Here is a 26820-nt window from a genome sequence, read left to right as displayed (position 1 = left end):
GATCAAAAAATAAATATATATACACACACATATCCATGAAACCACCATAGTCTAGATAGTGAACGTACCCAACACCCCAAAATTTCCTTGTGTCCCTTAGTAATCCCTCCATTTTGCCTTCTCTACCTCTCATACGCGAGCAATTACTGATCTGCTTTGTGCCATAGTAAATTAGTTTGTATTTTTTAGAGTTTTAGATAAATGGACTCATACAGTGTGTACTTTTTTTTTTTTTTTTTGTCTAGCTTCTTTCACAATGGCATAGTCTTTTATTCATTCTACAAATATTATTGTGCTCCTCCTACTAGGTACCATTTTGGAAACTGCAAGACGTCTTAGATGGCTATTGTAGTAGTCCAGGGGAGAAGTGGTGGTTTGGAGCCAGGGTGGTTACTATGGAGATGATAGCTGCCACCCATTAGCCATCTGCCTTGGAGGTGGAGCTCATCAGACCAGCTGGATGTCGGGGTGGGAAGAGGGAGGAATTGAGAATTGCTCCTCAGGATTCTGGCTTGAGCAGATGGGTAGGGTGTAGTGAAATGGAGGAAGACTCAGTGAGAAATAGGTCTGACCTTCCCCAATTTGATCCTTTACTGGGTGTCTGTTGCTTCTTCAGAGTTACTCTTGTTATCATTTGTTGGTCTTATGCGGTATGTAATATGCAGATGAAAACAATATTTAAAACACTTTAAGGTATTCACAAGATTTCTGGGTCTTCTCACAAATGTTATTAAAATAAAGGCTAGCTGCCGTTGTCAGATTGAAAATAGTGAATCTCAGTTTTCTCCTCAGGTGTTTGTGGTATCGGTTGTACCAGGCAAGGGAAAGAGAAAGTAGCACAAAGTCAAATGATATTTTCAGACTTTTAAAAGTTTCTTGAGGAGAAGTTCACTCCACTCTTTCTCTGGCCCCCAGAATGTTTTTGTTTGGGTTTTACCATTAAAAATGTTAACGTTTTGCTAAGTCGGATGCTGTGGTAACAGCCTCTGCATGCTGCGACCAGCTATGTGAATTTCATTGTACTATACAACAGTCTGTCTTCCTTCTGCAGTGTTAGTAATAGGTCAGCTATTTTATTAGCACTTAGACTCCTTTTGGGGGTTTTGGCCTTAGAAAAAATGGGTCAAGTTATCACTGTGGTTTTGGAATTTTGGAAGTTACATGCCACTTGGTTTATGGGCACCTTCGGGAAGTCTGAGTTAGTCATGAACTAATAATGTGTAATAATAAACAATAATGACTGCACGTTTATTGTTTATTATTTGCTCAGTGCTTTCTATGCATTCTCTCTTTCAATCCCCACATCATTCCAGTGAGGGGATCTTATATGTGTATGTGTGTGTGTATAAATAATCTAAATGTCTACTTTTCACCTAAAAAGCAATAAACATACAAACAGGAAACTGTGACCAATACCAAGGAAAAAGATTAGTTAAATAGAAACTGAGTAAGCACAGATACTGGATTTAACAAAGACTTAAAAGCAGCTATTATATTTAAAAGATTAAGGGAAAATATATTCAAAGAATTGATAAAAAATACAATGTGAATCAACAAATACAGAATCACAACAGACAAATGGAAATGATAAAAGAAGAACCAAGTGAAATTTCTAGAATTGAAATTATAATAACCGAAATGAAGAGTTCCCTAGATGAACTTGATAACAGATTAGAAATGGTAGGATGGCAGAATCAGTGAACTTGAAGGTAAATCAAGAGAAAATTTCCAAACCAAAGAACAGAGAGGAAAAAAAATTGGAGACAGATCAACAGAGACCTGTGTGACAGTATCAGACATTTCAACGTAATTTCAACACATGTGTAATAGGAGTCCCAGATGGAGAGGGGAGAGAGAAAGGGACAAAACATTTTTGCAGAAATGATCTAAATACTTACCAAACTCGATGAAAATTATTTACAGTTCCAAGAAATTCAATGAACTTCAACTAGGATAAACACAAATGAGAAATATACCTAGACATGTCATAGTCACAGTGCTGAAAGACAAAGAGAAAGTCTTGAAAACAGCAAGAGAAAAGCACTTTATCACATACAGGACAATAATGTGATTAATGACTGCTTTCTCATCAGAAACAGTGGAAGTCAGAAAATGGTGGAGTGATACAGTCAAAGGGCTGGAAAAAAACAACTATCAACTAAGACTTCTATATCTAGCAAAACTATCCTTTAAAAATGAATGTGAAGGAAGTCTGACTTGGTTCTGGGAAAATGAAGTAGACATACATTTCCCTCTTCTTCCCACTAAATACAATTAAAACTCCAGACACTACCTAGAAAAGGAACATAAGAAGTCCCTGAAGAGCAGAAAGAAGGCAGAGTAGCTGCAGACCTTGGGACCCTAGGAATGACAGGGTGGTGAGTTCCATGGATTTTCTTTTTGCCTCATATATCCCAGACTTGGAGCTGAAGAAGCCAGCAAATGCCAGGGAATGTAAACCAAAAAAGTCCCAAGAAAAGCCTGCTCTCTCTAGCCAAAGGGGAAATAGGAGATGGACAGTCTAGCAATACTGAAAACTTCTAGTCAGTAAACCACCCTACTCCATCTAAGCATGACAGAAAAAAACTGTGTTTTCTTATGCCTGCAAAGGCCAGGGTGGGGAGCCTATACTTGCACCCTCATGAGGCTGTATTGAGGTGACATAATACCTCTGCCAGGGTGGTGTCAGAGAAGGCCAGGTGGGGTGCCAGGCCTTTCATAGTTGCCTGGCAGTAATGAGGCCACCCCTCCCCATGGTGTAAGTGGCTACCGTTTGGGGAGCCGAAACTCTCACCTTCTCCAGTAATGAGCATCCCTCATGAGGTGTCAGTGGAGGCTGAGTGGGGAACCCAGACTTCTGCTTCCACCTGGCAGTAACGAGATGGCTCCCTCCCTTCCCCTGCCAATGTGGCGTCAAAGAAAGCCAGGGGAACAGAATATTTAAATAAGAGCCAGAGTCTTGTAACATATAAACATTATCCAGGTTTCAAGTGAATAATGACTTGTCATATCAAGAACCAGGGAGACACCAAACGAGATGAAAAAAAGACAATCGATAACTAACGCTAATGACAGAGATGTTAGAATTACCCATTTAGCTAAAGATTTTAAAGCAGCCATGATAAAAATACTTAAGTGAGCAATTGTGAACATGCTTGAAACAATGAAAAAAGAGAATAAAAAACTTCAGAAAAGAAATAGAGAGTATAAATGGGAACTAAGGGCAAATTTTAGAACTGAAGAATAGAATAACCAAAATAAAGCTTTGTGAATTGGTTCAGCAGCATAATAGAAGGGACAGAGGGGGAAAAAAAATCAGAGGGGGGAAAAAAAACGGAAACAAATTATTCAATCTGAATGATGGAGAGAAAATAGAAAGTGAATGAATGAATGAATGACGCCTCAGGGACCTTTGTGACTGTAAAAAGATCATCTAACAATTTTTTTCTTATTTTATTTTTTAAATTAAAAAAATTTTTTTAACATCTTTATTGGAGTATAATTGCTTTACAATGGTGTGTTAGTTTCTGCTTTATAACAAAGTGAATCAGCTATACATATACATATATCCCCAAATCTCCTCCCTCTTGCGTCTCCCTCCCACCCTCCCTATCCCACCCCTCTAGGTGGTCATTTGTGTCGTGGGAGTCTCAGAGGAGAGGGGAAAGAGCATGGGGCTGAAAGAGTACTCAAAGAAATAGTGGCTGAAAACTTCCCAAATTTGGGAGGAGATTAAACCTGTAGCCAAGAGGCTAAGTGAACCTTAAATAGGATCATCCCAAAGAAACCCATACCAAGACATATCATAATTAAACTTTTGAAAACAGGAGACAGAGAAAAATCTTGAAAGCAGCCAGAGAAAACTGATACCCTATCTATAAGGGAAAGGCCAGTGTGAATGACTGTGGGTTTCTCATCAGAGACCCTAATAAAGGGCAGAAGAAATGGCATGATACTTTTCCCCTGTATTCCTTGTGGTCATGATATTTTTTAAGTGTTGAAAGAACTGCCAACCCAGAATCCTTTATCTAGTGAAATGTCTTTTACGAATAGGAGGAAATCAAGATATTTTCAAATGAAAGAAAACTGGAGAATTTATCACCAGCAGACCTATCCTAAATGAATGTCTAAAGGAAGTTCACTAAACAGAAAGGAAATGATTACAGAAAGAACCTTTGAACATCGGGATGGAAGAAGGAACATAGTAAGGAGAAATACAGGTGCATACAGTAGGCTGTCCTTCTCTCGAGATTTTTAGGTTTTGTTTGATGGTTGAAGCAGAAATTGTAACGTTGATGTGTTTCTAAATGTATTTAGAGGAAATTTTTAATGCAGTTATAAACAGGGGATGCTAGAGTGTTGTGAAGGGAGGTAAATTTTCTATACTTCACTGGAATTGGTAAAATAATACCAGTTGACATATCTTATCACAGTTATATGTATGTATATATATAAATGTAAATGTATATAAAATATTTTAAATATATATAAATATAATATTTTATATATAACTATATATAAAATATATCCACATATTTTATTAAAAATATAAAATGTATTTTATATATTAAATAGTTATCTATTAATATATAATATGTATTTGTTATATATTTATAAATGTATATGTATTTTTATATATATAAAACTGTGATAAAGCATTATAGGTAAATAAAAATGAATTTCTTTAAAAAAATGTTCAGGTAACCCACAGGAAGGCAGAAAAAAGAAAACAAAAAAAATAGAGAACAGACAAAAACCAAAAAATAAAATGACAGTCTTAAGTGCTTAGATATCAATAATTTCATTAAAAGCTCAATGGTCTAAATACATCAATTAAAAGACAGTGGCAGAGTGGATTAAAAAACATAACCTAACTGTATACGGTCTACAAAAAACTCACTTCAAGTATAATGATAAATAGGTTGAAAACAAAATGATGGGAAAAGATGTTTTAGGTAAACATTAATCAGAAAAAAACAAGAATGGCTGTATTAATGTCATATAAAGTAGACTTCAAAGCAAAGAAAATCACCAGAGTCAGAGAAGGACATTGTGTAATGATAAAATGGTTAATCTACCAAGAGGACATAGTAATACTAAATATGTATGCCCCAGTGAAAAGAGCTGAAACATATGAAGCAAAAACTAATAAAATTGAAAGGAGGAATAGACTAACCTGCAATTGTAGGTGGAGACTGTAATGTTCCTTTCAACAGTTGATGGTACAATTATATAGAAAATCAGCAAGGATATAGAAGAACTCAACAATGTCGTCAACCAATGGGATCTAATTGACATTTGTAGAACACTCTACCCTACAACAGCAGAATACCCATTCTTTTCAAGTACTCATGGAACATATACCAAGATAGACCGACCGTATCCTGCACCATCAAATAAACCTCAACAAATTTTGAAAAATTGAAGTCATACAGAGTGTGTTCTCTAACTGCAGTGGAATCCAACTAGAAATCAGTAACAGAAATAAAATAGGAAAATCTCCAACACTTGGACAATAAACACACTTCTAAATAATCCATGGGTCAAACCATACACTGAAGTGAATGAAAATGAGCACATACGGACGAGTGCATGCCTGACCTGTGAGGAGCGGCCTGTGGGGTGAGGCACCCTCCTGTGCCCCAGGGCCAGATGCTCACTGCAGGTAATCAACTCCCCACTGGGACACAGCGTATAAGAAAATCAGAATAAATGCTTGATTCCATGGCATTTTCTAAGTGAAAGTGACAGTACAATATACTCATACAGAAGTGCCTCATATTTTTTTAACATGCCTCATTTTTATTAACAGCTGCTTAGTATTCCACACTATGGATTTCATCACACATGGTTTAAAAGAAGTGCTTTTTGTCTCTTTGCTGACTGATGAAAATTTGTCAGACGCTCTGTTCCCTCTTTTGCTGTCCTTGTTGTTGTGTTGCATATGACACGGAGGGAAAGGGAAGCGTATCTCTTGACTACATAAAATGTCGTGGTTTATGCTCCTGTGGAGAACGACCTGGCCACCCCCAGCACATTGGTCAGCCCTCTTCCTGCAGGCTTACTCCTCATTCAGCAAGCCAGCCTTGCTGGTGAGTGGTTCTGTGGCATCTACTGTGGATTTGTTTCATCACTAAGGACTTTTATGCCTTGCAGGGTGTTTCACATGAGGATCTCTTCCCCTGCACTAGCACTTGGAGCATTGCTCCTTCAGCTCTTGTCCTGAGAACTGGAGATGCACCTTGCTTGGACTTTTGAGATTACTGGGGCTAACATTTAGAAACCTGCTTTTTTGTTTTTTGTTTTTTTTTCTTGCTGTCCTTGCAATCATCCAAGCATTAGAGACCTGTTCGTATTTTGCTGTCTGGGAGTAGAGCAGTTATGGGTAGTAGTCCCTTTGGAGACAACATTTACATGGGTTCTTGTCTGTTTCTGATCAGGGTCTCTGTGTTCAGTGTGTATTTTTACTTAGATTCTTGAGTACTGGTGGTGCAGGTTGTGCGGCCCGGCAGCCTCTCTTCTTGCCAAGTATACAGGCAGAGCTACCGTCGGTAGCTTCTCAAGTTGTTTTAACCTGCAGTAATAAACTTGATCATGAGAGACAACATGAATTTTGATTTATCGATCCTTTCTTTAATGAAAAGAAATGGAGACATTTCCCCCTTATGTTAGTTTCCTAGGGCTTCCATAACAAATTACCACAAACTTGCTGGCTTGAAACAACGGAAATTTATGCTTTTAGTTCTGGAGGCTAGAAGTCTGAGACCAAGGTCCTGGCTGGGCCATACTCACTTGAGAGTTTCTAGAATCCTTCCTTGTCTCTTCCTAGTTTCTGGCAGTTCCCCAGAATCCTTGGCATTCTTTGACTTGTAGCTGCATCACTCCAGTCTCTGTGTCCATCTTCACATGGCCTTCTCTGTGTCCTCTCCTCCTGTTAAAAGGACACCAGTCATTGGATTTAGGGCTCACCCTAATCCAGTATGACCTCATCTTAACTAATACAGAAATTACAAATCTGCAAAGTTCCTATTTCCAAATAAGGTCACATTCTGAGGCTCTGAGTGAACATGAATTTGGGGGGGGGAAACTATTCAACCCCCTACACACTCCAAGTAATTTTTCTGGTTTTTTTTTTTTTTTGACAAAGTGGTAAGCATTTCAAACAGATGTAGCTGATCCTACATCATGTTGTTTTCTGGCAAAAATAGTTGTATTTATAAGGACCAGATGAGCAGCCACCTAGAGGACTGTGTTAACTGCTGTGGCCGTATCAGCCCGGGATGACTCTCATTAGTGCTTGGGTCACTTTGATGAGTGTCATTTTCATTGATTGCAGACTTCCTTCATTGGAGATGGTGGTGAAAGGGAACCGTTCTGTTCTCCTTCCTGTTGGCACATCAGCTCCTTTTTGTTGTTCTTAGATCTAACTTGACAAAAGAATTTAATCTTGCATGATAGCAGATACTGTGAGAGACTTTAATCAGCATTTAAACTGTCATTTTTTGCATTGTAACCCAGCATGCAGAGAACCCTCTGAAGCAGTGTAACGCAAGAATCCCCAGCAAGAAATTTAATGTAGGAGAGAGCGGCCGTTCTATGGGATAGCTGCACAGCTTTAAATGCTTTCACTTCTGCTTCAGTGAATTCTTGGTGATTATGCTGCTTTAGCACAGAATGATAAACTCACCCAGCAGATTCTGTTGTAATGGCTGTCAGATTCCAGATACTCCTGGGAAGGATGCTGTGTTGTGAAGTCATTATTTTCACATGTAGCTCCTCTCAATTATAGCTTGCCCATTTGTAATCAATAAAAGTTTGTTAATGTAACATAAAACATTTAAGGCCATCGAAATACTGTGGCCTTGCAGTGGAATGAAAAATAATCAGTGGCTTGGTCTTTGACAGTTTTTAAGTACCTGGTTTAGAAGAAAACATGAACTTCTGCCCACAAGTTGACATTTGTGAGTCAGTGTGTTAGCCATGCTTGGAGAAAACATGGTTCTTTTAACTTCTGCCACTGACGTCTGGGCCTTTGACAAGGAAAAGGAAAACTAAAATAGGAGGCTCTGTTCAACCTTCTCTTATTTTCAGTAAGCAAAGAACAGGCAGCTGTATTAGTTGACTTCTTGCGTAACAAAGGAAAAGCAAAAAATTCTTATCCCCCTCAGACTTCCCAGATATGGCTCTGGTTCGTAGGAATTTATTGGTAACTCTCAAATACTCTTTGCATGGCTTACCTGACGATGAGGCTTTTGTCCTGGCAGCTTTACGGTGTTCATTTCCATTGCACATTTATCCAGAGCCCTCCCTAGAAGAAATAGTCTTTACCTCTTGGCTGGCTTTTTCTGGCTCCAGTTCGCATTGCAGTGGTAGCCACTGTTCCTTCTTTTTTTGGGGGTAGGGGGACTGCGTTGGGTTTTCGTTGCCGCGTGCGGGCTTCCTCTAGTTGCGGTGAGCAGGGGCTACTCTTTGTTGCGGTGCGTGGGCTTCTCATTGTGGTGGCTTCTCTTGTTGCAGAGCACGGGCTCTAGGCACACAGGTTTCAGTAGTTGCAGCATGCAGGCTCAGTAGCTGTAGCACGCGGGCCCTAGAGCGCATGGGCTTCAGTAGTTGCGGCGCATGGGCTCAGTAGTTGTGGCTCAAGGGCTCTAGAGCTCAGGCTCAATAGCTGTGGCGCACAGGCTTAGTTGCTCCGCGGCATGTGTGATCTTCCCGGACCAGGGCTCGAACCCGTGTCCCCTGCATTGGCAGGCGGATTCTTAACGACTGAGCCACCAGCAAAGTCCCGCCACTGCTCCTTCTTGCCTTCTTTTAGGCCTTGCCCAGTTTCCTATACTCCTGGTCTCTAAACTCTGGATCCAGGCTGCCTCGGTGTGAATCCTCGTTCTGGCACTTGCTTAATCTCAGAAGTCGTTACAGAAATTACATGAGTTAATATTTGCAAAATACTTAGAACCCTACTTGGTTCATAATAAACACTGTATAAATCTTTTTGAAAAAGATAAACTATGTTCTATATCTTGATTGTGGTGGTGGTTACATGACTATACACTTGTCAAAACTCATCAGAAGTGTGCATTTAAAAGTTTTAAAAGTATAAAAGTTTACTGTATATAAAGTATACCTCAGTAAACCTGACCTAAAATTTTTCTAAAGATAAAAAGCATATCCGTTTATTCAGTCAGCAAAGGGTTTATTAGGTGTTGCACAGTAGGATTTTAAAAACATAATTCAAAGAGGCTTGCCAGTCTAGTTGAGCTGGCCAGTTATAATGCAGGATAAATTTGCCCATCAGTGTGAGAAGGTGATGTAAGAGGTGCTGCGAAGCAGCTTATTAGTCATCTAGGTAGGAAACACTGTCGGGGTTTGGATTGCTTAAGGTAGTCACAAAGAGTTCACCAAAGAGTCGGAACTTGAGCTGGACCTCAGAAGATGTAGGATTTGGAAAGGTGGGCGTTCAAGAAGGTGCATGGGTGCAGGTGCAAGACCCAGGGGCAGAAATGCATGTGGAGACTTTAGGCAACCATGTGAGAGCTGGTTGGATTAAAATAGACCCTCTGACTGTGGGAGGGACAGCTGTGCTTTCTGGACTAACGAGTTCTCTTCTCTTCATCCACAGAAAGGCCCCCCTTCTGGGAAAGACCGGGTGAAGAAAGGTGGATCCTACATGTGCCATAAGGTAAGTCAAGTCACTAAACTCTGTTTTGGTGTTCTAACAGCAGGTTTATGGATCCATTGTAAACATTAGCCCCAAGATGTCTCATCCACTTCTGTTAATACATACCTATCTCCATCAATGCCAGAAAAAAAAAAAGTTTGTGCACAGGCATGGGGAAAAGTGGTGCAAGAAGCAGAGGCTGTAAATGATCTCTTGTCAACCATATTCCATCTGTTGTATCTTGACCCTTTGAGAGACCTTTGTTGTCCCATGAATCAGGGTGAGCTGTATATCTGGTTTCCAGCATGTAAATCTGGAAGCACACCCTTAATTTATTTGAGACTCCTGTAAATTTCTGGCTTGTCTGTTGAGATTAAGTTGAGAGTTACAAATGGAGGGTAGATTGTGGTGTACTGGAATGGAAACATCCCAAGTGTCCTAGGTATATAGTGTGTGCTTTGTGGAATAAACATCTCTCTCAGAGAATGATTCTTCTCTTTGGGCTATAATTTCAGTGTCAGAGTTGGTTGTTCTTGGCGAGTAGAAGTAACTCAGTGTTTCATGAGTAACCTTTTTAAGGAGTTCAGAAATCGAATACCACTTCTCTCCCTTTTTTTCTTTAAATCATATATTTTTAGTATCTCTAGCACTTCAATTTCTGTCTTTCTATCTCTATGCAAACATGGCATTTTGCAGATTGTTATTAAAAGAAGCTTCCTATGGTAATTCAGTCAGTCTAGGCAGTTAGAGACTTAAAACCGTAATGGCTCCAAATTAAGTTATTAATTTGATAATGGAGACATTGTCAAACTTTGCCTTAAAATAATGGTTCTCAAACTTTATTGTACATTAGAATCATCTGGGATCTATAAAATATACTGATGCCTATTTCCTCACTCACCTCATTCTGACTTGATATTTCTGAATTGTGACCTGGGCATCAGGATTTTAAAGCTCTCAAGGTGATCATAACATACATCAAAGTTGGGGAGCCACTGGCCTAAAGAGAACCTATTTAAATTATGTATATGTGTGAGTTCGTAGGGGTGTGTGTCTTCTGCATTTCTTAGAATTTTTAGTGTAGTTATTTAGGTGGCAGTTCATAGAGTTGAGTTCACTTTATGCTTTACACCTACCTTTATAACAAGATGTGGACAAATTTATCTTTAAAATTCTAATTTTAATTTTAAATTAAAAGCATTGCCCTATGTTGTCCCAGTACTTTTAGGTGTTCATATACCCATCTGTCTGTAGTCCCAGATTCTTTTCCTCTGATTCAAGCTGTTGCTGCAGGTGTATCTGAATCCTCTTGCTGGGGAACCAGACTTTCATGAAAAACAGGTGAATCTCTTTTTGCACGAGAGCATCTCAAAACCCTAATTACCACCAGTTATGTGTCTGACATATGGCACTTTTCCTAATTGGGAGTCCATTTACTCTGTAAGAATTAAAGACCAGAAGATTTTTTTCTCACAGATAAGTGGAGAAAATGAATCCTGTAAAAAACATTTTAAGCATGAACACCAAAATATTCCAGTGCCATGCATATGAATGTGTCTACTTTAACATTTCATTTTTCTTGCTTATTTTAAATGTTTTAAATTTTTATAAGCTTCTTAGTTTATTCTTTTAAAATATCTTTTAACGTAATATATATTTTTAATAAATACATTTTCATGGTACAGTTGGTTTTTGTATATTTATCTTGTGTCCTGTAACCTTGTTAAACTCATCTGTATTAGTGATGTTTTTGTAGACTCTTTTTTTTTATATATATCTTTATTGGAGTATAATTACTTTACAATGTTGTGTTAGTTTCTGTTGTACAACAAAGTGAATCAGCTCTAAGTATACATATATCCCCATATCTCCTCCCTCTTGAGCCTCCCTCCCATCCTCCCTATTCCACCCCTCTAGGTCGTCACAAAGCATCAAGTTGATCTCCCTGTTGTTTTTGTAGATTCTGTTGTATTTTCTACGTAAGTGGTTATACCATCTGTGAGTACAGACAATTTTACCTCTTCCTTTTTAATCTGGATATCTTTTATTACTTTTTCTTGCTGTATTGTGTTGGCTAGAACCGCCAGTATATGTTGAATAGGAGTGGTAAGAACAGGCAGTCTTACCTAATTTTTGATCTTAGGGGAAAAACATTGGGCTTTTCAAAATTAGCTATGATATAAGCTATAGTGTTTTCAAAGATGCCCTTTATCAGCTTGAGCAAGTTTCCTTCTACTCCTGGATTTCTGAGAATTTTTTTTATCAGAAATGGATGTGGATTTTGCGAGATGCTTTTTCTGCAGCTATTGAGATGTTTATGTGGTTTTTCTTTTTCAGCCTGTTAATATGGTGAATTATAGTCATTGATTTTCTGTTTTCAAATGTTAAACCATCCTTGGCTTCCTGGAATACATCCACTTAGCTATGGTGTATTATCCTTTGTATATATTTTGGATGCAGTTTGCTAAAATATGTTCGTGATAGGTATTGGTCTCTTGTTTTTTGTTTTTTTTGTTTTTTTTCTTGTCTGGTATTAGTATCAGTGTATTGCTGGCTTCATAGATTGAGTTGGGAAATATTCCCTCATCTTGAATTTTTTGGGGAAGAGTTAATGTTGAATTAGCATTTTTCTCCCTTAAATGTCTGATAGAATTTCCCCAGGAAAACCATTTGGGCCTAGAATTGTAACCACACATTTAATTTAGTTAATAGCTGCAGGGTTATCCAGATTATCTGTTTGTTCTTGATTAAGCTCTGGGAGTTTGTGTCTTTCAAGGAATTTGTCCATTTCATCTGAGTTAATGAATTTATTGACATAAACTTTGCCTTTTCACTTGCTGTTTAGACCATTTACATTTAATGTGATTGTTGGTATGGCTGGGTTTAAATTTGTTGTCTTGAGATTTGTTTTTCTCTTTGTCTCATCTGTTCTTTTCCTATTGCTTTTTTTTTTTCTTAACTTTTTTTGGATTAAGTGTTTTTTTATCACTTCATTTTCTCTCCTTTGGCTTATTAACTATAACTCTTTGTTTTAAAAATTTTGTGGCTGATTTAGAGTTTATATTATACATCTTTAACTTTTCTTAGTCACCCTGAAGGATAAGCTTTAATTTAGTCAGGCTCAGAGTGATGGAGAGAGTATTCCAGAAAAGAGAATAGCAGAGTGACAAAACTGAGTGGGATCCACAAGGTTTTCCAGAGAGAAATGGCAGCTCTAGGATCTTTGGTCAAGTTAATTGTAGATGATGTAGGTTTTTAACTTCAGTCTGGTTATTTTGGTGTAGTCAAGAAAACAGCACAGTATTGGCTGTGAATTACTTTCAGTGCTTATTCTTTACACTAGATTAAGAGTGGTAGTTTTAACTGCCACTAAGTATATTAAGATGTGGACTCTAGAATTAGATCTGGGTTGGAGTTCTGTAACTGTTCTTTGCTAGTCTTTGCCTGTAACATTAGGCAAATTACTTAACCTTTCTAAGCCTCAGTTTTCACATTTGTAAAACGTACATCGTAATTGCACCTATTGTAAGGTTCTTATGAGGAATAAATGCACCAAAGTAAATAAGCACTTGGTACAGTGCCTAGCTCATGGTAAAGTGTCCGTAAGTTAGTTGCTGCTAACACCATCATTCTTTTTTTTTTTTTAATAAATTTATTTATTTTATTTGGCTGCATTGGGTCTTTGTTGCTGCACGTGGGCTTTCTCTAGTTGTGGGGAGCGGGGGCTACTCTTAGTTGCGTTGCGGGGGCTTCTCATTGCGGTGGCTTCTCTTGCTGCGGAGTACAGGCTCTAGGCATGCGGGCTCCAGTAGTTGTGGCACGTGGGCTCAGTAGTTGTGGCACACGGGCTTAGGTGCTCCGCGGCATGTGGGATCTTCCCAGACCAGGGCTCGAACCCGTGTCCCTTGCATTGGCAGGCAGATTCTTAGCCACTGCACCACCAGGGAAGTCCAACACCATCATTCTTAATCATCATCTTTATTATAATAAGATTTTTTTCCCTCATTTTCTCTTTTGAATAAAAACCAACTAATGAACTGCTAACTAGTTAGGCAGAATCCTGGAAATGATTATTATGGCACAGGTGAAAATCAGTAAAAGAAAGAAAATAAAAAGAGAAAAGAATAATGTAATTTATTTTGAAAAAAAAATCACCTTGCTTAGAAGGTGACTTACTTTTGATCGTGGCCCAGGGCCAGTTTGCATGTCTAAAGTAAGCTCTGATTATTATTTTTGACTTTTTGAAAGTCCATCCAAAGTATAGCTTCAGTAAGGAGACGAGGCACAGAAGGAACAACTATGAGTCAACATGGTGTTAAGAGCACAGATTCTGGAATGGGACTGAAAAGACTGTAATCCTGGATTCACAGTTACAAACCATGTGACCTAAGGCACACGATTACCATACCTGTGCCTCAGTTTTTTCCTTGTGTATACGATGCACATGCTTATAATGCGTACCTCAGGATTATTGAGAGGATTAAGTCACTTAATACATGTGAAGTTCTTAGAACAGTTCACATAGTAAGTACTCAAGAAATACTAGTCTTTCTTGAAGTTGTTAGATTCATCTCTGTGGGATCTTTAGCCCAACCTACAACATTGACGAAATCCTAGCTCCCCTACCCCCTCAACCCCACCATTTTACACCAAGATTACTAGCAAAAGGAGTTGTCCAAGTGTCAGTGGCAAGAGCAATGGATGGGAAATTGAGAGACCTGAGTTCTGCTGTGTCATTTTTCTATAATCATTTTGTTCATAATGAGCTACAATTACCTTAAAACTGTTCTTTATCCCTAAAAGTCTTCCTCTCATAAAAACCATATTGCCGTCCCACTTGACTTCAGAGCCCCAAGGCTGGTAAGCCATTATCTTAAATGAATTGTTCTTGAATCCAGGATCATATTCTTAGTGCAGATATCGAGGTCAATTTCACAAAGTAATTAGCCATTTTGATGAAGTGGGGCTAAAACAGGTCCTCACTACTACCTCTGTTCTTAATTAATAAAATGACCCATATTTCAACCACTCAAAGACCTAACATCATTAACAACCATTTTTGGTGCTAAAAGTAGAGTTGGAAAAAAAAGAAAGAGCAATGAGGACATATGAAATCAGGCCATTTTCCTCTTTAATTACGTATTTCATTAGCTGCCCATTACTGGAATTTAAAATGAACTACTTATTAATAAATGTTTGCTGAGTGAATGAGTGTATTTGCAGTGGAATGATAATGTGAATTGACTGTTTTCTCATGTGATGGTCCTGACCTTTCAGGACACTAACTTGTAGTGAGACTTGCTTTTTAGGGTTTAGTTCTTCATCGTTTAGGTTAATGGAAGATTTTAGGTACTGCTATGATCCAAAAAAGGACTAGCTCTTTCTGTTGTCACTGATTTTAAGCTTTTTTGTTATGTAAGCAAAACATTTTCATTGCATAAAAATTAGAAAATAAATAATAAACATACAAATGAAAAAAATCATTCACCCTGCTTTCTGAAGAAAACTATTAATAGTATTCTACCAAACTTTTTGGTGCACTTTTATTTTTTCTCCCCAAAATGGAATTATGCTGTATGTACCAGGGTCTTCCAATATGGCTATGGTCAAGAATCTCTTATACATCATGGATCTCTTTTCTGATCATAGTGTTCCAGGCAGGCACAATTCGTCACAGTTGCTACAGCCTGCATTTTGTGGCATATGAAAACCGAATTTTAAAACAGTTTGTTATATAATTTGAGAGATAAGTTGCATATTGAACTATGCCATCCAATAAAGATCTCAGTCCTATGCCTTGTCACCAGAGATACCCCTTCACCTTTTCCATTTATATAACAAATAATTTTCCTATTTTTGTAGCAAATGCGTAACCATATTCAGATGCTGGCAAGGAATCATCTTCCAAACACAAGACCACTAAGTCCTGCAGAGAAGCTGCTTTTGTTTTAGTAAGGAAGTAGGTTAACCCAGGGAGGTCAGATAAGACAGGCAAAGTGAGTTCCTTTAATTAAGAGTGTTGTGTTCATTATAAAGTAACACTTAGAATAATCGCCACATGTCTACTGCTTTGCTTTTTCATGTAAAGATAAGATGAAGCATTTTGACATCATTCCATTAATAGCCCCATTTAATCGGAAGAGGGAGCAGATTCAGAAAGGCTTTGCCTAAGGTTAAATAGCTAATGAGTCTTGGATTTTGCCTTTTCAGGTGAGTAAATTAGCAAAATGTTTGTCACAATTTCCACTCGTGTCAAGCCCAACCTCTTTCTGCCAAGAAGACCACCTTTAATGTGACTCCATCCTATTTTTCCACCCACGTTTCCGCTTTTTGTCATTTATCCTCTCTGTACCAGTCATTGCTTTTGCCTGGAATTCTCATTCTCTAAATCTTTGGGCAGCTCGGCTTTCGCAGCGCCTCCTCAGAGGAGCCTTCCCAGGCCACCTTATCTAAGTAGCACCTAGTCACGCCTAGTCCTCTCTCCCTATTTAACTGTCTTCCAAGCTGACCACTGCCAGAAGCAGTCTTGAATTTATCCGTTTATTTATTGTCTGACTACTTAACTCCTTGTTGAATGTAAGCTTCCCGATAACGGGTACATTGTTTTGTTCCGCATTGCTTCCCTCGTGTCCAGAATAACATCTAGCATGTTGTAAACTCTCAAATATTTAATGAATAAATAAACCATGCTCTGACACTCTCAGGCTGTGGCCTTGCTATCCTCTTCACTTGCCTGAATTTTTCCATTTTCATGCCTCTGATGTCATTGTTTTCTCCACTTAACATACCTTCTTTCCTCGTTCCTAAGTCCTGTAAATCGGTGCTACTCAGTTTGTGGTCCATGGGCCCATAGCATTAGCAGCACCTGTAAGCTGGTTAGAAATGCAGATTCTTGGACCCCACACCAGACTTACTGAATCAGGATCTCTGGGTTTGTGGCCTAGGAATAGGTATTTACATGAGTTCTCCAGGCTATACTTCTGTATACTCAAGCCAGAAGACCACTGCCATAATCACATAAATCCAGCTCTGGCCAAGTTCTGCCTTCAAAGGTCTTTCTTAAAAAATTAGACATTTAGTGACCATTTCCTCCCCTGAGTTAATAGTAGCCTCAGAATCTTTTAATCCTAGCTTGTTTTGTAGCTTTTTGATGTGTAACATTGTTTCCTCAACTAGCCTGTGATCTCCAGCGGGACAGTGTGCACAGAAGGCGATCAGGAAACGCTTGATTGTTTTTTGTCATGTGTGGTACAGTTATGGAACAAGAACGTCCCTGTCTGACTGCCCCCCCGCCCTGAACTCGATTCTTGCTCCAATGTGAAATTCACTACACATACTGAGAGCATGGGGCCCTGCATTATCCACAGGAGCTTGATTCTAGAAATACCAAAGCACTTTGCTTCACAGCAGCCCAGTGAGTAGGCCCTACATGGAACAAAGCTTCTGCTGTGTCTTCCTGCATGGTCACCTCTAGTCCTTTGAGAGCTTCCATTGCATCCCAATCACAGGTAGTAGCAGGTGCCATCACTTCTTTCATTATTTCAGGCATATTTTTTAATTCATTTTCCCTCTGCCTGCCTGAATATTGGTAATAGTGTTACAGTCTTCACTGGCCACAGGGAAAATGAGAAAATTGGTTGCTATTGTTTTGCTATCTATAAAAGACAGAGCACCATGTCTTTTTTTTTTTTTTTCTTTTTCATGGTGGAAGTGCTCCAGAGAATTCCTTTGTCAGCTCTAGAGATAATTTTTATGAAGATTAGAAACATTCAACTTTTGTGAGAGAAAGGAGAATAATAAGAATTAAGGAAAAAACAAAAAACCTCTTTCATGCTGACCTATTTTGCCCCTCCACAAATTCTCTCTCCTTCATGAGTTCCAGAGTTACTCTACATGATTCTTTGTGCAGTTTCCTTAACCAGCGGCAGGGACTTGAGTTTCCCAGGGCCCACTCAGAGTTGATGCTCTTGGTACACAGGGTAACTAGTTTATTTTCATTCTCTGTTATTTTTGATCAAAGAATAATCTTAGGACATAAGAGTTCCATGCATGGTTATTTTTGGAATGTGGAAGCTTTTGAAGTGTTTGAATCAAGTCATCTGTGGTAATTCACTGAATATCTAGTAGGTGACCAGGGATATGTGTTAGGCTTTCTTATCTGTGGAAGTACATGTGTACATGCAGGGGGCTATAACAGGGGTGGGACAGAATCGTGAGTTGTGATGCCTTTCCATCTACGAGTATCGACTCTGGCTAGGCAGGCAAGCACACCACAGTTAGACCTGGGTTCGAATTCTACTTCTTTTAACAACTGTGTCATCTAGGGTAACTCATTTAATTCCTCTGGCCATTATGATCAAATCAAGTAAGTGATGAAGGCGCTAGCACCATGCCTGGAGAGCTTGATGTCTGTGTGTTTGTGCATATGTATATACCATACTCTGCTCTTATAAAATAAAGCAGTACCCACACAAAGATACATAGCTTTATGAATTACTATGATTTAAACTCCAAAAGCAATGTATTAAGAAAAAATGTTTTCCACAGCCTTTCCTACTCTTGATGTTCCTGGGCTTGCTGTTCAATCTTTGCCAACCTGCTGGATGGTAAATAATATCTTAATGTTGCTCGTAATTAATAGTTTCTCAATTGCCATTTAGCTTTATTACTTGGTTTCCTGTCAAATGCTATTCTAAATGTACAAATAACTTTTTTGAATTATAAAAGTAATACATAGTTATCATCGGAAATTTGAAACTCCACTGCCTGAGGATAACTACTGTTCGGATTGTGGTGCAGTTTGAATCTTCCAGTCTGCTGTTCTTTGGCATACGTGGATTGAGATCATAGTGCATATACAGTTTTGTATTCTGACTTTTTCATTTAAGATTGTATCCTGAGAAATTCCTATGTCATTAAATGTTACATGAAAACATGCCTTTTAATGGCTGCTTACTAGTCTAAATTACGGATGCGCCATAACTTATGTAACCATTGGTTGTTACATTTTTTTTTAACTGTTCTAAGTAATGCTGACACCAACATCTTTGTACTATATCTAGTCACGTTTATAGCATAACACTGGAGAATGTGATGAGCTCTGAATGTGCAGGAGGCGGGTGCCTGTAGGGCAGGCACTGTCTGCAGGTAGGCATAACTCTCTACAGTTGGTACTTGGGTACAACATCAGTCTGACAGTTGAGAGCCTTCAGCCCAGAGTCCAAGAGCACTCATGTGTCTGGTTCTCTCTGCAAAGTCCTACTGCTACAGGTATCGCTGTGCCGCTCGAAGCCAGAACACACCTGACAGCTCCGCTTCGAATCTGGGATTCCGCTGTGCAGCCGACCACCTGCCCACCACAGGCTAAGAGCCACGAAGAGCCTTCCCGAATCGGAGAAGAAGTCGTGTCTAACCTGCACACGGCTTCCCTCAGAAGGCTGAACAATGTCGTGTGAAGAATTCCCACCCCGAGGTGGCTTACATACCTGCCCGATGGCCAAAGGAACTGTATGGCGAGACCAAATAACTGACCTGCATCAGCAAGTGTGCTTTATTGTGTGGTGTATTTCATGTTTTACCTTTGAGAGTCTTTTAAAGAGGAAGGCGGTGGAGGGCACCCTGAGCTAGGCCTCAGGAGGTCTGCGTTCTACCCAGGCTCTGCCCCTGGGGTTAGACCCCAGGGTCCCACACTTGACCTTCCTGGGCCTCAGTGACCTCATCTGTCCAGTGAGGGGATGCACAACATGATCTCTGAGGCTGTCTCCCAACTCACAAATTGTCTGAATATATCAGATTCTATTGTGATTTCATAGTGAGAGTTTATGGCAGGTTATTTTTTAGCTGTTTTTTCCCATGTGTGAACCTTGGGTAATACTAATCATGTAAAATAATTGTTCTCTTATATATTATTTTCAGAAAAGAATGGGGGGGGTGGCGGTAATGGGTCTTTATATTCATACGGCACTTTGTTTTTTCAAGGAAATCAGTGTCTTTTACATTGTTATAATGAATCCCACTTGGGCCAGTGATGGTGCGCTCAAGTTCAGCAATCTGAACACGCAGGGATGTCTGTGAGGTGACTTTACTGTGCTTTATATTTTAACATTAAGTGCCTTTGGTTCAGGGGGGCAGTTACAAGCCCTATTTCCCCCTCTCCCCAAAGCCTTTGGTGAATGTGAAATGTTTGCTACATGGAGAAACCTGTTTAATTCTAAATGTAGGAGAAAAAAAACAAGAACCTTGAATGAACTGTATTCAGGGTATCCAGTATTTTGTAATAGGGAAGTAGGAAATCTTGTTGGCTGTGGAGTGTCAGATGCTTCAGATCATGCACTGTGTCGAATAAAGTGGTATCTGCTAAATCAGGCTTCACTCTCATTGTTTCCTTTTCTCTTTCCCTCTGTTATGTTTTCTTTTAAAGAAATGACTTTGTGATATGTATGCGTTTTGTTTGCTAGAAAACTTTCATGTTGTTTAGCTACTTGATAACTTGGATATTTGAGCAGTTTGTGGGAATTTTTATTCCAAAAAGCAAGGCTGTTCTGCCAGGAACCTAACTATGACCGTGCTTCTTCATGCCTCAGTAGATGAGACAAGGTCAAGGGCGGTGCCTCCTGCCTGTGAAACCCAACAGCTGCTTCACATGCCAGGAAAGCACCTTGACTTAGAGTGATGGCTTCCAACCAGAGGTCCCTATCATCAGGATCCCACCCTGATTCCCCAGTCCTTGAAGACCCCATATTTGTTTCTAGCATGTCATTTGAAAGGAGAGGCTTGTCTTTATGTTGGTTGTTCAAAAACTAAGTCACATAATATTCTTAAGTGTTCAGCCAACTCTTGATTGCTACTTTTGCACCTAGCCTCCTAATGTTAAAACAATTATCGTGAGAAACAGTTGTGTTGCTGGGGTGTTTGGCCACATTTGTTAGTCTGTCACTTTGTGGATATAAAATGTTTCTTTACACGCTTTCATCAGTTGATGATTAATTTGGGCAAAACAAACAAACAAAAAAGCATTTGCTTCATTGAAAAGGCTAATGGAGGAAATAAGGTATTTTATTCTTAAAGTCACCACTACCCAAGCACAGTTTTTGTTTTTACTTGTTACCTCCCACTTACTTACATTTTTCACATGGTTATACTTTTAGTGTGTGTATTTTGGATTCTTTTCTTGGTAATTAATGTTATATAGCATAAATATTTTGGGGTGTGTTTTGGCTTAGTCTTTAGAATTGCATTTTTAGCAGCAGCATAATGTTAGAAAGCATTTATAGTGAAATCCTAACAAGGCCTTCGTTTAAGAACCACATTTCTAGGTTACTGACTACAGAGCGTGCCAGACTACAGACAGCTGTGGCCACTGCGCTTTATACAAATTGTGTGTTGACTTACGAACAGACCGACAGGATCGTAGTTGTACTAACTGCAGCTTTAATGCCGTATACGCATTTCTGAAAAACCTCACCTTCTGCAAAATCGTGTGGAAAAAACAGGGAGCATGAGGAAAAACAGAGGTAGGGGCAGACCACTCACATGTTAAGGAACTTTGCCGCTGGAGCGCTAACAAAAATAACACCTATCCCAGTAAAATCAGCGGCTCAGATAAATCTGCAGTGGCAGCAGCACAGCCAGTCAGTCCTTTGCAGCCTTAAGCCCGGGGGCTCCTCCGTCTTTCTTCTCTAAGATGTAAGTTTTTTGTTTTTTTTTAAATTGTCTGCAAGGACTCACGACACCTTGAATCCAGGTTGCTGTTCTTTTTTTTTTTTTTTTTTTTTAATTTATTTACTTTTGGCTGTGTGGGGTCTTCGTTTCTGTGCGAGGGCTTTCTCTAGTTGCGGCAAGCGGGGGCCACTCTTCATCGTGGTGCGTGGGCCTCTCACTATCGCGGCCTCTCTTGTTGCGGAGCAGAGGCTCCAGACGCGCAGGCTCAGTAATTGTGGCTCACGGGCCCAGTTGCTCCACGGCATGTGGGATCTTCCCAGACCAGGGCTCAAACCCGTGTCCCCTGCATTGGCAGGCAGATTCTCAACCGCTGCGCCACCAGGGAAGCCCAAGATGTAAGTTTTTAATGGCATTTGCTTTTAATGGAGACCACCTCCATCAAAAATAAAGATCTGATTGGGGTTTAGACTTCTGCGTCAGTCTTTTTAAGGTTAGGGGGGCAATGTTTTTGTAGTATCTTTATTTGAACTCACAGATTTTCAGAGAGTTTATTTAACATAGGGCAAATTTTAGCAATTTTGAAGCCACTAAATAAACCACTACTTGTACTTCCGTAGGATTAAAAAAAGTTTTTTGGAGGTCTTCATATATTGCTAAAGTTTTCTATTAACTTTCAAGAAAGTTTACCCGTGATGGTTTCAAAACACATTTCAAATAACATACACCCCAACATGACTTTCACATTCGACCATCTTCCAATCTCTGTTTACAAATCACTTATGAGCTATTTCTGCATTAAAGAAATATTCGTCGTAACAGGACAGACTACTTGGCTGATGTGCCAGTACCAGTATAGGAAAATCTGTGTTTTGTTTGTTTGTTGGTTTTGTTTGTTTTTTCAGGAATTCATATATTGGGTGTGTGCTTCTAATTCATTTTTTTGTCCCATTGAAGAGTGGAGGAAATTTAAGGTTTGTTCTCAAATCTGCTTTGGTCCTGAATCTTGGGCAATCTTAATATGTATTCAGGGGTGTACATGAGGGTCTGAGTAGGGAGCAAGTCATCTTTTTTTTTTTTTTTAATTTATTTATTATTTATTTTTATTATTTATTTTTCGCTGTGTTGGGTCTTCGTTTCTGTGCGTGGGCTTCCTCTAGTTGGGGCAAGCGGGGGCCACTCTTCATCGCAGTGCGCGGGCCTCTCAATATCGCGGCCTCTCTTGTTGCGGAGCACAGGCTCCAGACACGCAGGCTCAGTAGTTGTGGCTCACGGGACCGGTTGCTCCGTGGCATGTGGGATCTTCCCAGACCAGGGCTCGAACCCGTGTCCCCTGCATTGGCAGGCAGATTCTCAACCACTGTGCCACCAGGGCATCTTTTGTTTTTTAAGCCTGTAAACATGAGTAGAAGGGGGTAGGTGATGGGGAGTGATGGTTGTGGTGAGCAAGAGTGACCTTTCCTTCTTAGAAAACATCAGATTACTCAGAGGCATCAGACTTTACATGGTTCAACCTACAGCTTAAAATGAAATACAGATCTCCACCAATGCAGACATTTTTTTTCTTTTCTTAACTCTTCCTTCCCCACTTTTTTTTTTTTTGACAGAGCATCTCTGTTGTCCACATGAAAGGAAAAAAAGAAATCGAAGATGCTGTTTATTTTAGTAAGTGTTGGTTTGGGCTGGGGCGTGGTGGGGTAGTGGCTCCAAACTAATATGTTGGTAAATTCTGTTTTCCTTGGACCGTCTTTACTAAGAATTCTGTTGTTGACATAAAATAAGGCAAAGGGCCTTTCATCCATGAGAATCTCAGAATCCTCTTGCTAATCACCTTTTCAAAACAGATCATGTTTTCAAGCTACACATAGAATTGTTCTATGTGGTAAAATCCATAGTTAACCTAGTGAAAGGAGTATTTTGAGGAAAAAAAAAAACGTGGAAGTATGATGTTTTCTGTTCTGAGACTTCAGGAATTTCATACAAGGGACTAGTGTAGGATTTATTTTTCCTTCATAAAATATTTGGTATGCATTTCTTCCTCCTTCCTTCCAGCAAATACCAAAACTAATCTTACCATTTGCAATATTTATCACCAGGGAGTTAACCTGCAGGCTGGCTTTTAGGAGGGGCACCAGAGGTGCAGAGCCTGGCTCAGAACGGGGGGCCAGGCAAGAAGCAGGCTGAGTGATGCCCATTCTAAAGGCGCTCTCACTGCTCTGCCCTCCCTTGGCCGCCATGCAGAAATGTGAGCCCAGACTTGCTCGATTGTCCAATTTCTGGGAGTACGTACCTGGCTCTTTGCATTTTCATGTGAAGTTTTCTGAGTTTTTAATGTTGGCAACCAATTCAGATTAAAAAATACCAAACACTGTGAGGACCTAATAAATTGCTTCTGTAGCCAGATTCAGCCTGTGGGGTGCTACTTTTCAACCGAGATTAGGAAAAGTTGATTCATTTCATGGAGCACGAAATCTCATGTATTTCTTTTCTGAAAAATGACTGATCAAGTAAGTAACGTACCAGTTAGAAATGTCCGAGTTTGAGAAAGGGCAGTGGCTTGCCCAAGGCCATCATCTTGCCTAGAAATGCGTAGGGAACACCTTTTCTCCATCTCCACCCCATCCCACCTAAAATCATTTAATAGCCATAGGCAATCTCAGCAGTGCTATCAACAGTTCATTTTCATTAACTTTGGCACTTATTATTAAGTTTGCAGACTAATATCAGAGAATAGCAGAAATGTCCATTTCTTAACTGTCGGTTTCATTTATTAAAATTTAATTGTCTGTAATACGAACTACCCCAGAGTAGGCATTGTTTTTATAGGTTTTGCCAGAATCAGCCATGCTTTTAGTGAAAGCTGGCCTTTGTTGTTTCAAATGCTTAAAACACCATGGAAATTATTAACGCCAAGAACCTCAGTTGGAGCCCTGGCAGCAGGCCAGAACTCCTTCCTTCCTCTGACTCTTGTGTTTAGACTATTAAAGCAGGAGTTTAATTAATTTTATGATTAAGAAAAATCATTACAGATAATATTCAGGTAGGCTGTAAAATGAGATACGCTCTTTTCTGAAATTTGCCCTATTTAGGATTGGAAAGTTGAAGGGATTAGCACCAAGGAGGTGGAATTTTTCAGCTTCAGATCAGATTCTAATCTGCCCCCAAATGGTAATTGACTCCACAGTCATCATTATGAGAAGGCTGGTTGGGCCTTTGGAATTAGTCATCGTTGTCAGGCAAAAAGACACTTCCATTGCAGGGTAATTGAAGGCCGGGTAGGATTCTCTCCCATTGCTGGGCCTGGGCCATGTTTGACAAACTCCTTGTTTCCTTTGCTGAGGAAATGGAAGACCGATCAGACCAACCCTTTTCCAACATGTCAGTTTGGCACCTCAACAGGGTAAGGTTAGAAGCTCTGAATCAGCCCTTAGCAGGAAAGTGAAACCAGCTGACAGTCAATCAGGGGAACAGAGATAAGCCCTTCCTTGTCAGGTGGTGCTGATAAAAGGTTCACCTGCATTTAGTTTGGTGCCTATTAAGAAGGGCCCTTTGTGGTTGCTTTTCTGAAGCCCACAATTTTTCTCTGCTCCAGACACTTGCCAAATGAAATTTTATTTATTTTCTTTTAAATGATGTGGAAGGATGCCCTTTTTAATCTCTTCCGTTATCTTCTTTAAAAGGCAGTTTATCATGGTGTGAAGAGAGCACCAGAATGAGATTATCTGGGATTGTTTCCCTGCCTCTCCACCTACTTACCTTGTGACCTTTAGGCAGGTAATGTCCTCTCAGGTAAAACAGGGATAATAATAGTACCTACCTCTTGAGGTTGTGGGGAGATATGAAATAATGCAAAAATAAAGTGTTTAGCACAAATTACTTGGGTAAGTGCTTGCTAGGTACTTGTTTCTATTATGAGTATGATTATTAAGATCAGAGGAGCAGGAAGATACTACCAGACAGTCCTCAGTCATGGGGTTCAGCTTAGAACAGAGAGCAAAGTGGGCCAAGAGGCAGAAAACAAAGAGGCTGAATTTAAAAGCATAACTTGATCTCTATCTCAAATATAAAAAAAGAAGCTGGCATGATTGACCCCCAAATCTCTGTTAATACTTGAATTTGAAAATGTTCTGATACTATATGGTCCATCTGTTCCGCAAATTTTGGCTGTGCCAGTGCAGCTTGTAGGATTTTAGTTCCCCAACCAATGATCAAACCCGGGCCCTCGGTAGTGAGAGCACAGAGTCCTAACCACTGGACCACCAGGGAATTCCCCCCATCAAAGTTCTCTTTAAAGGAGAAAGTTACATCTGACTATTGCTACATAGATTGTATAATTCTGAAGCTTTTCCTCCTCAGTCTATCTCACAGAGAACCTCTGGCAGGTTTAATACCAATGAAAACGTCATTCATGGGCAGAACAATAGTTAAAAATAAAGAAAACAAAAGGGAAGGCAGTCTGTTGTCTCACAATATGCTAGTCAGCCTGTTAAGATTTTCTGTGGTGTTTTCAATGTTAATTTGCATGCCAGTTTTAGAGAATAGTTGTTTAGGTAATTCTGGGAAGTCAATTAAATTATTTCTTCTTACTTAATTCTTCTCTGAGATTTTTGGTCCAGGATCTAGATTCTAACTTCATAAATTACCACATTTAAAACTCAAAACAACATCCAAAGGAGAATAGTTGAGGGTTTGGCAACGCTCATAGGAATTGGTGTAATGGGTTTTGAGAACAGCAACTCTCAAAGTGTGGTCTGTGGACCCCATTCAGGGAGTTGAGTCAAAATTATCTTCATGATAATATTAAGATGTGATTTGCCTTTTTTATTCTCATTATCTCATGAGTGTATGGTGGGAATTTCCAGAAACTACATGATAGGTAGCCTGATGGCTCATAGAATATAAGCTTGTATATTTTTATGTTTTTTTTTTTTTTAATGAAAGCTTATTTATTTATTTATTTATTTATTTTTGGCTGTGTTGGGTCTTCGTTTCTGTGCGAGGGCTTTCTCTAGTTGTGGCGAGCGGGGGCCACTCTTCATTGCGGTGCGCGGGCCTCTCACTGTCGCGGCCTCTCTTGTTGTGGAGCACAGGCTCCAGACTCTCAGGGTCAGCAGTTGTGGTTCACGGGCCCAGTTGCTCCGCGGCATGTGGGATCCTCCCAGACCAGGGCTCGAACCTGTGTCCCCTGCATTGGCAGGCAGATTCTCAACCACTGTGCCACCAGGGAAGCCCTATTTTTATGTTTTAAAATGTTTCCAGTCTTAATTTTTAATATGCTAAATGTTAGCTCTGACCCACGTTACAAAAGCTCCTTGGGGTCTTCAGTAAGATGTAGGCATGTAAAGGGGTCCTGAGAGCAAAAAGCTTGAGGGCTGCTGATCTAGGAGAAAAGCAAGGTCTCGTGGTGACCAAGTCTGTCTTGGGAATAATGACCAGCCCTTCTCCAGCTCTTCCGAAGACAGTCAAGAAGAATTGAGTTTAAATGACCACAGGAGAAAGTAAAA

The 26820-nt window shown here is 39.6% G+C and overlaps 1 protein-coding gene across 9 annotated transcripts in view; it reads left to right on the top strand.

Annotated features, from left to right (window-relative positions):
* The window catches only part of SUMF1 (sulfatase modifying factor 1), a 140781-nt gene that overhangs the window by 92220 nt on the left and 21741 nt on the right, over positions 1–26820 (top strand). For 5 of the 9 annotated variants that reach the window (XM_059940224.1, XM_059940219.1, XM_059940223.1 and 2 more), the window contains 2 exons: positions 9620–9679; positions 22924–22981. In XM_059940224.1, coding sequence (XP_059796207.1) covers positions 9620–9679; positions 22924–22981 — 118 coding nt within the window. Of the gene's footprint in view, positions 1–9619; positions 9680–18205; positions 18265–18914; positions 20020–22923; positions 22982–26820 lie in introns of those variants that run through there. The other 4 variants (XM_059940218.1, XM_059940217.1, XM_059940225.1 and 1 more) reach the window with 2 other exon arrangements.

This window comes from Balaenoptera ricei, chromosome 11 (genome assembly GCF_028023285.1).
Source record: "Balaenoptera ricei isolate mBalRic1 chromosome 11, mBalRic1.hap2, whole genome shotgun sequence".
Classification (NCBI taxonomy): Eukaryota; Metazoa; Chordata; class Mammalia; order Artiodactyla; family Balaenopteridae; genus Balaenoptera; species Balaenoptera ricei.
This window is presented reverse-complemented; position numbering and strand designations above follow the sequence as displayed.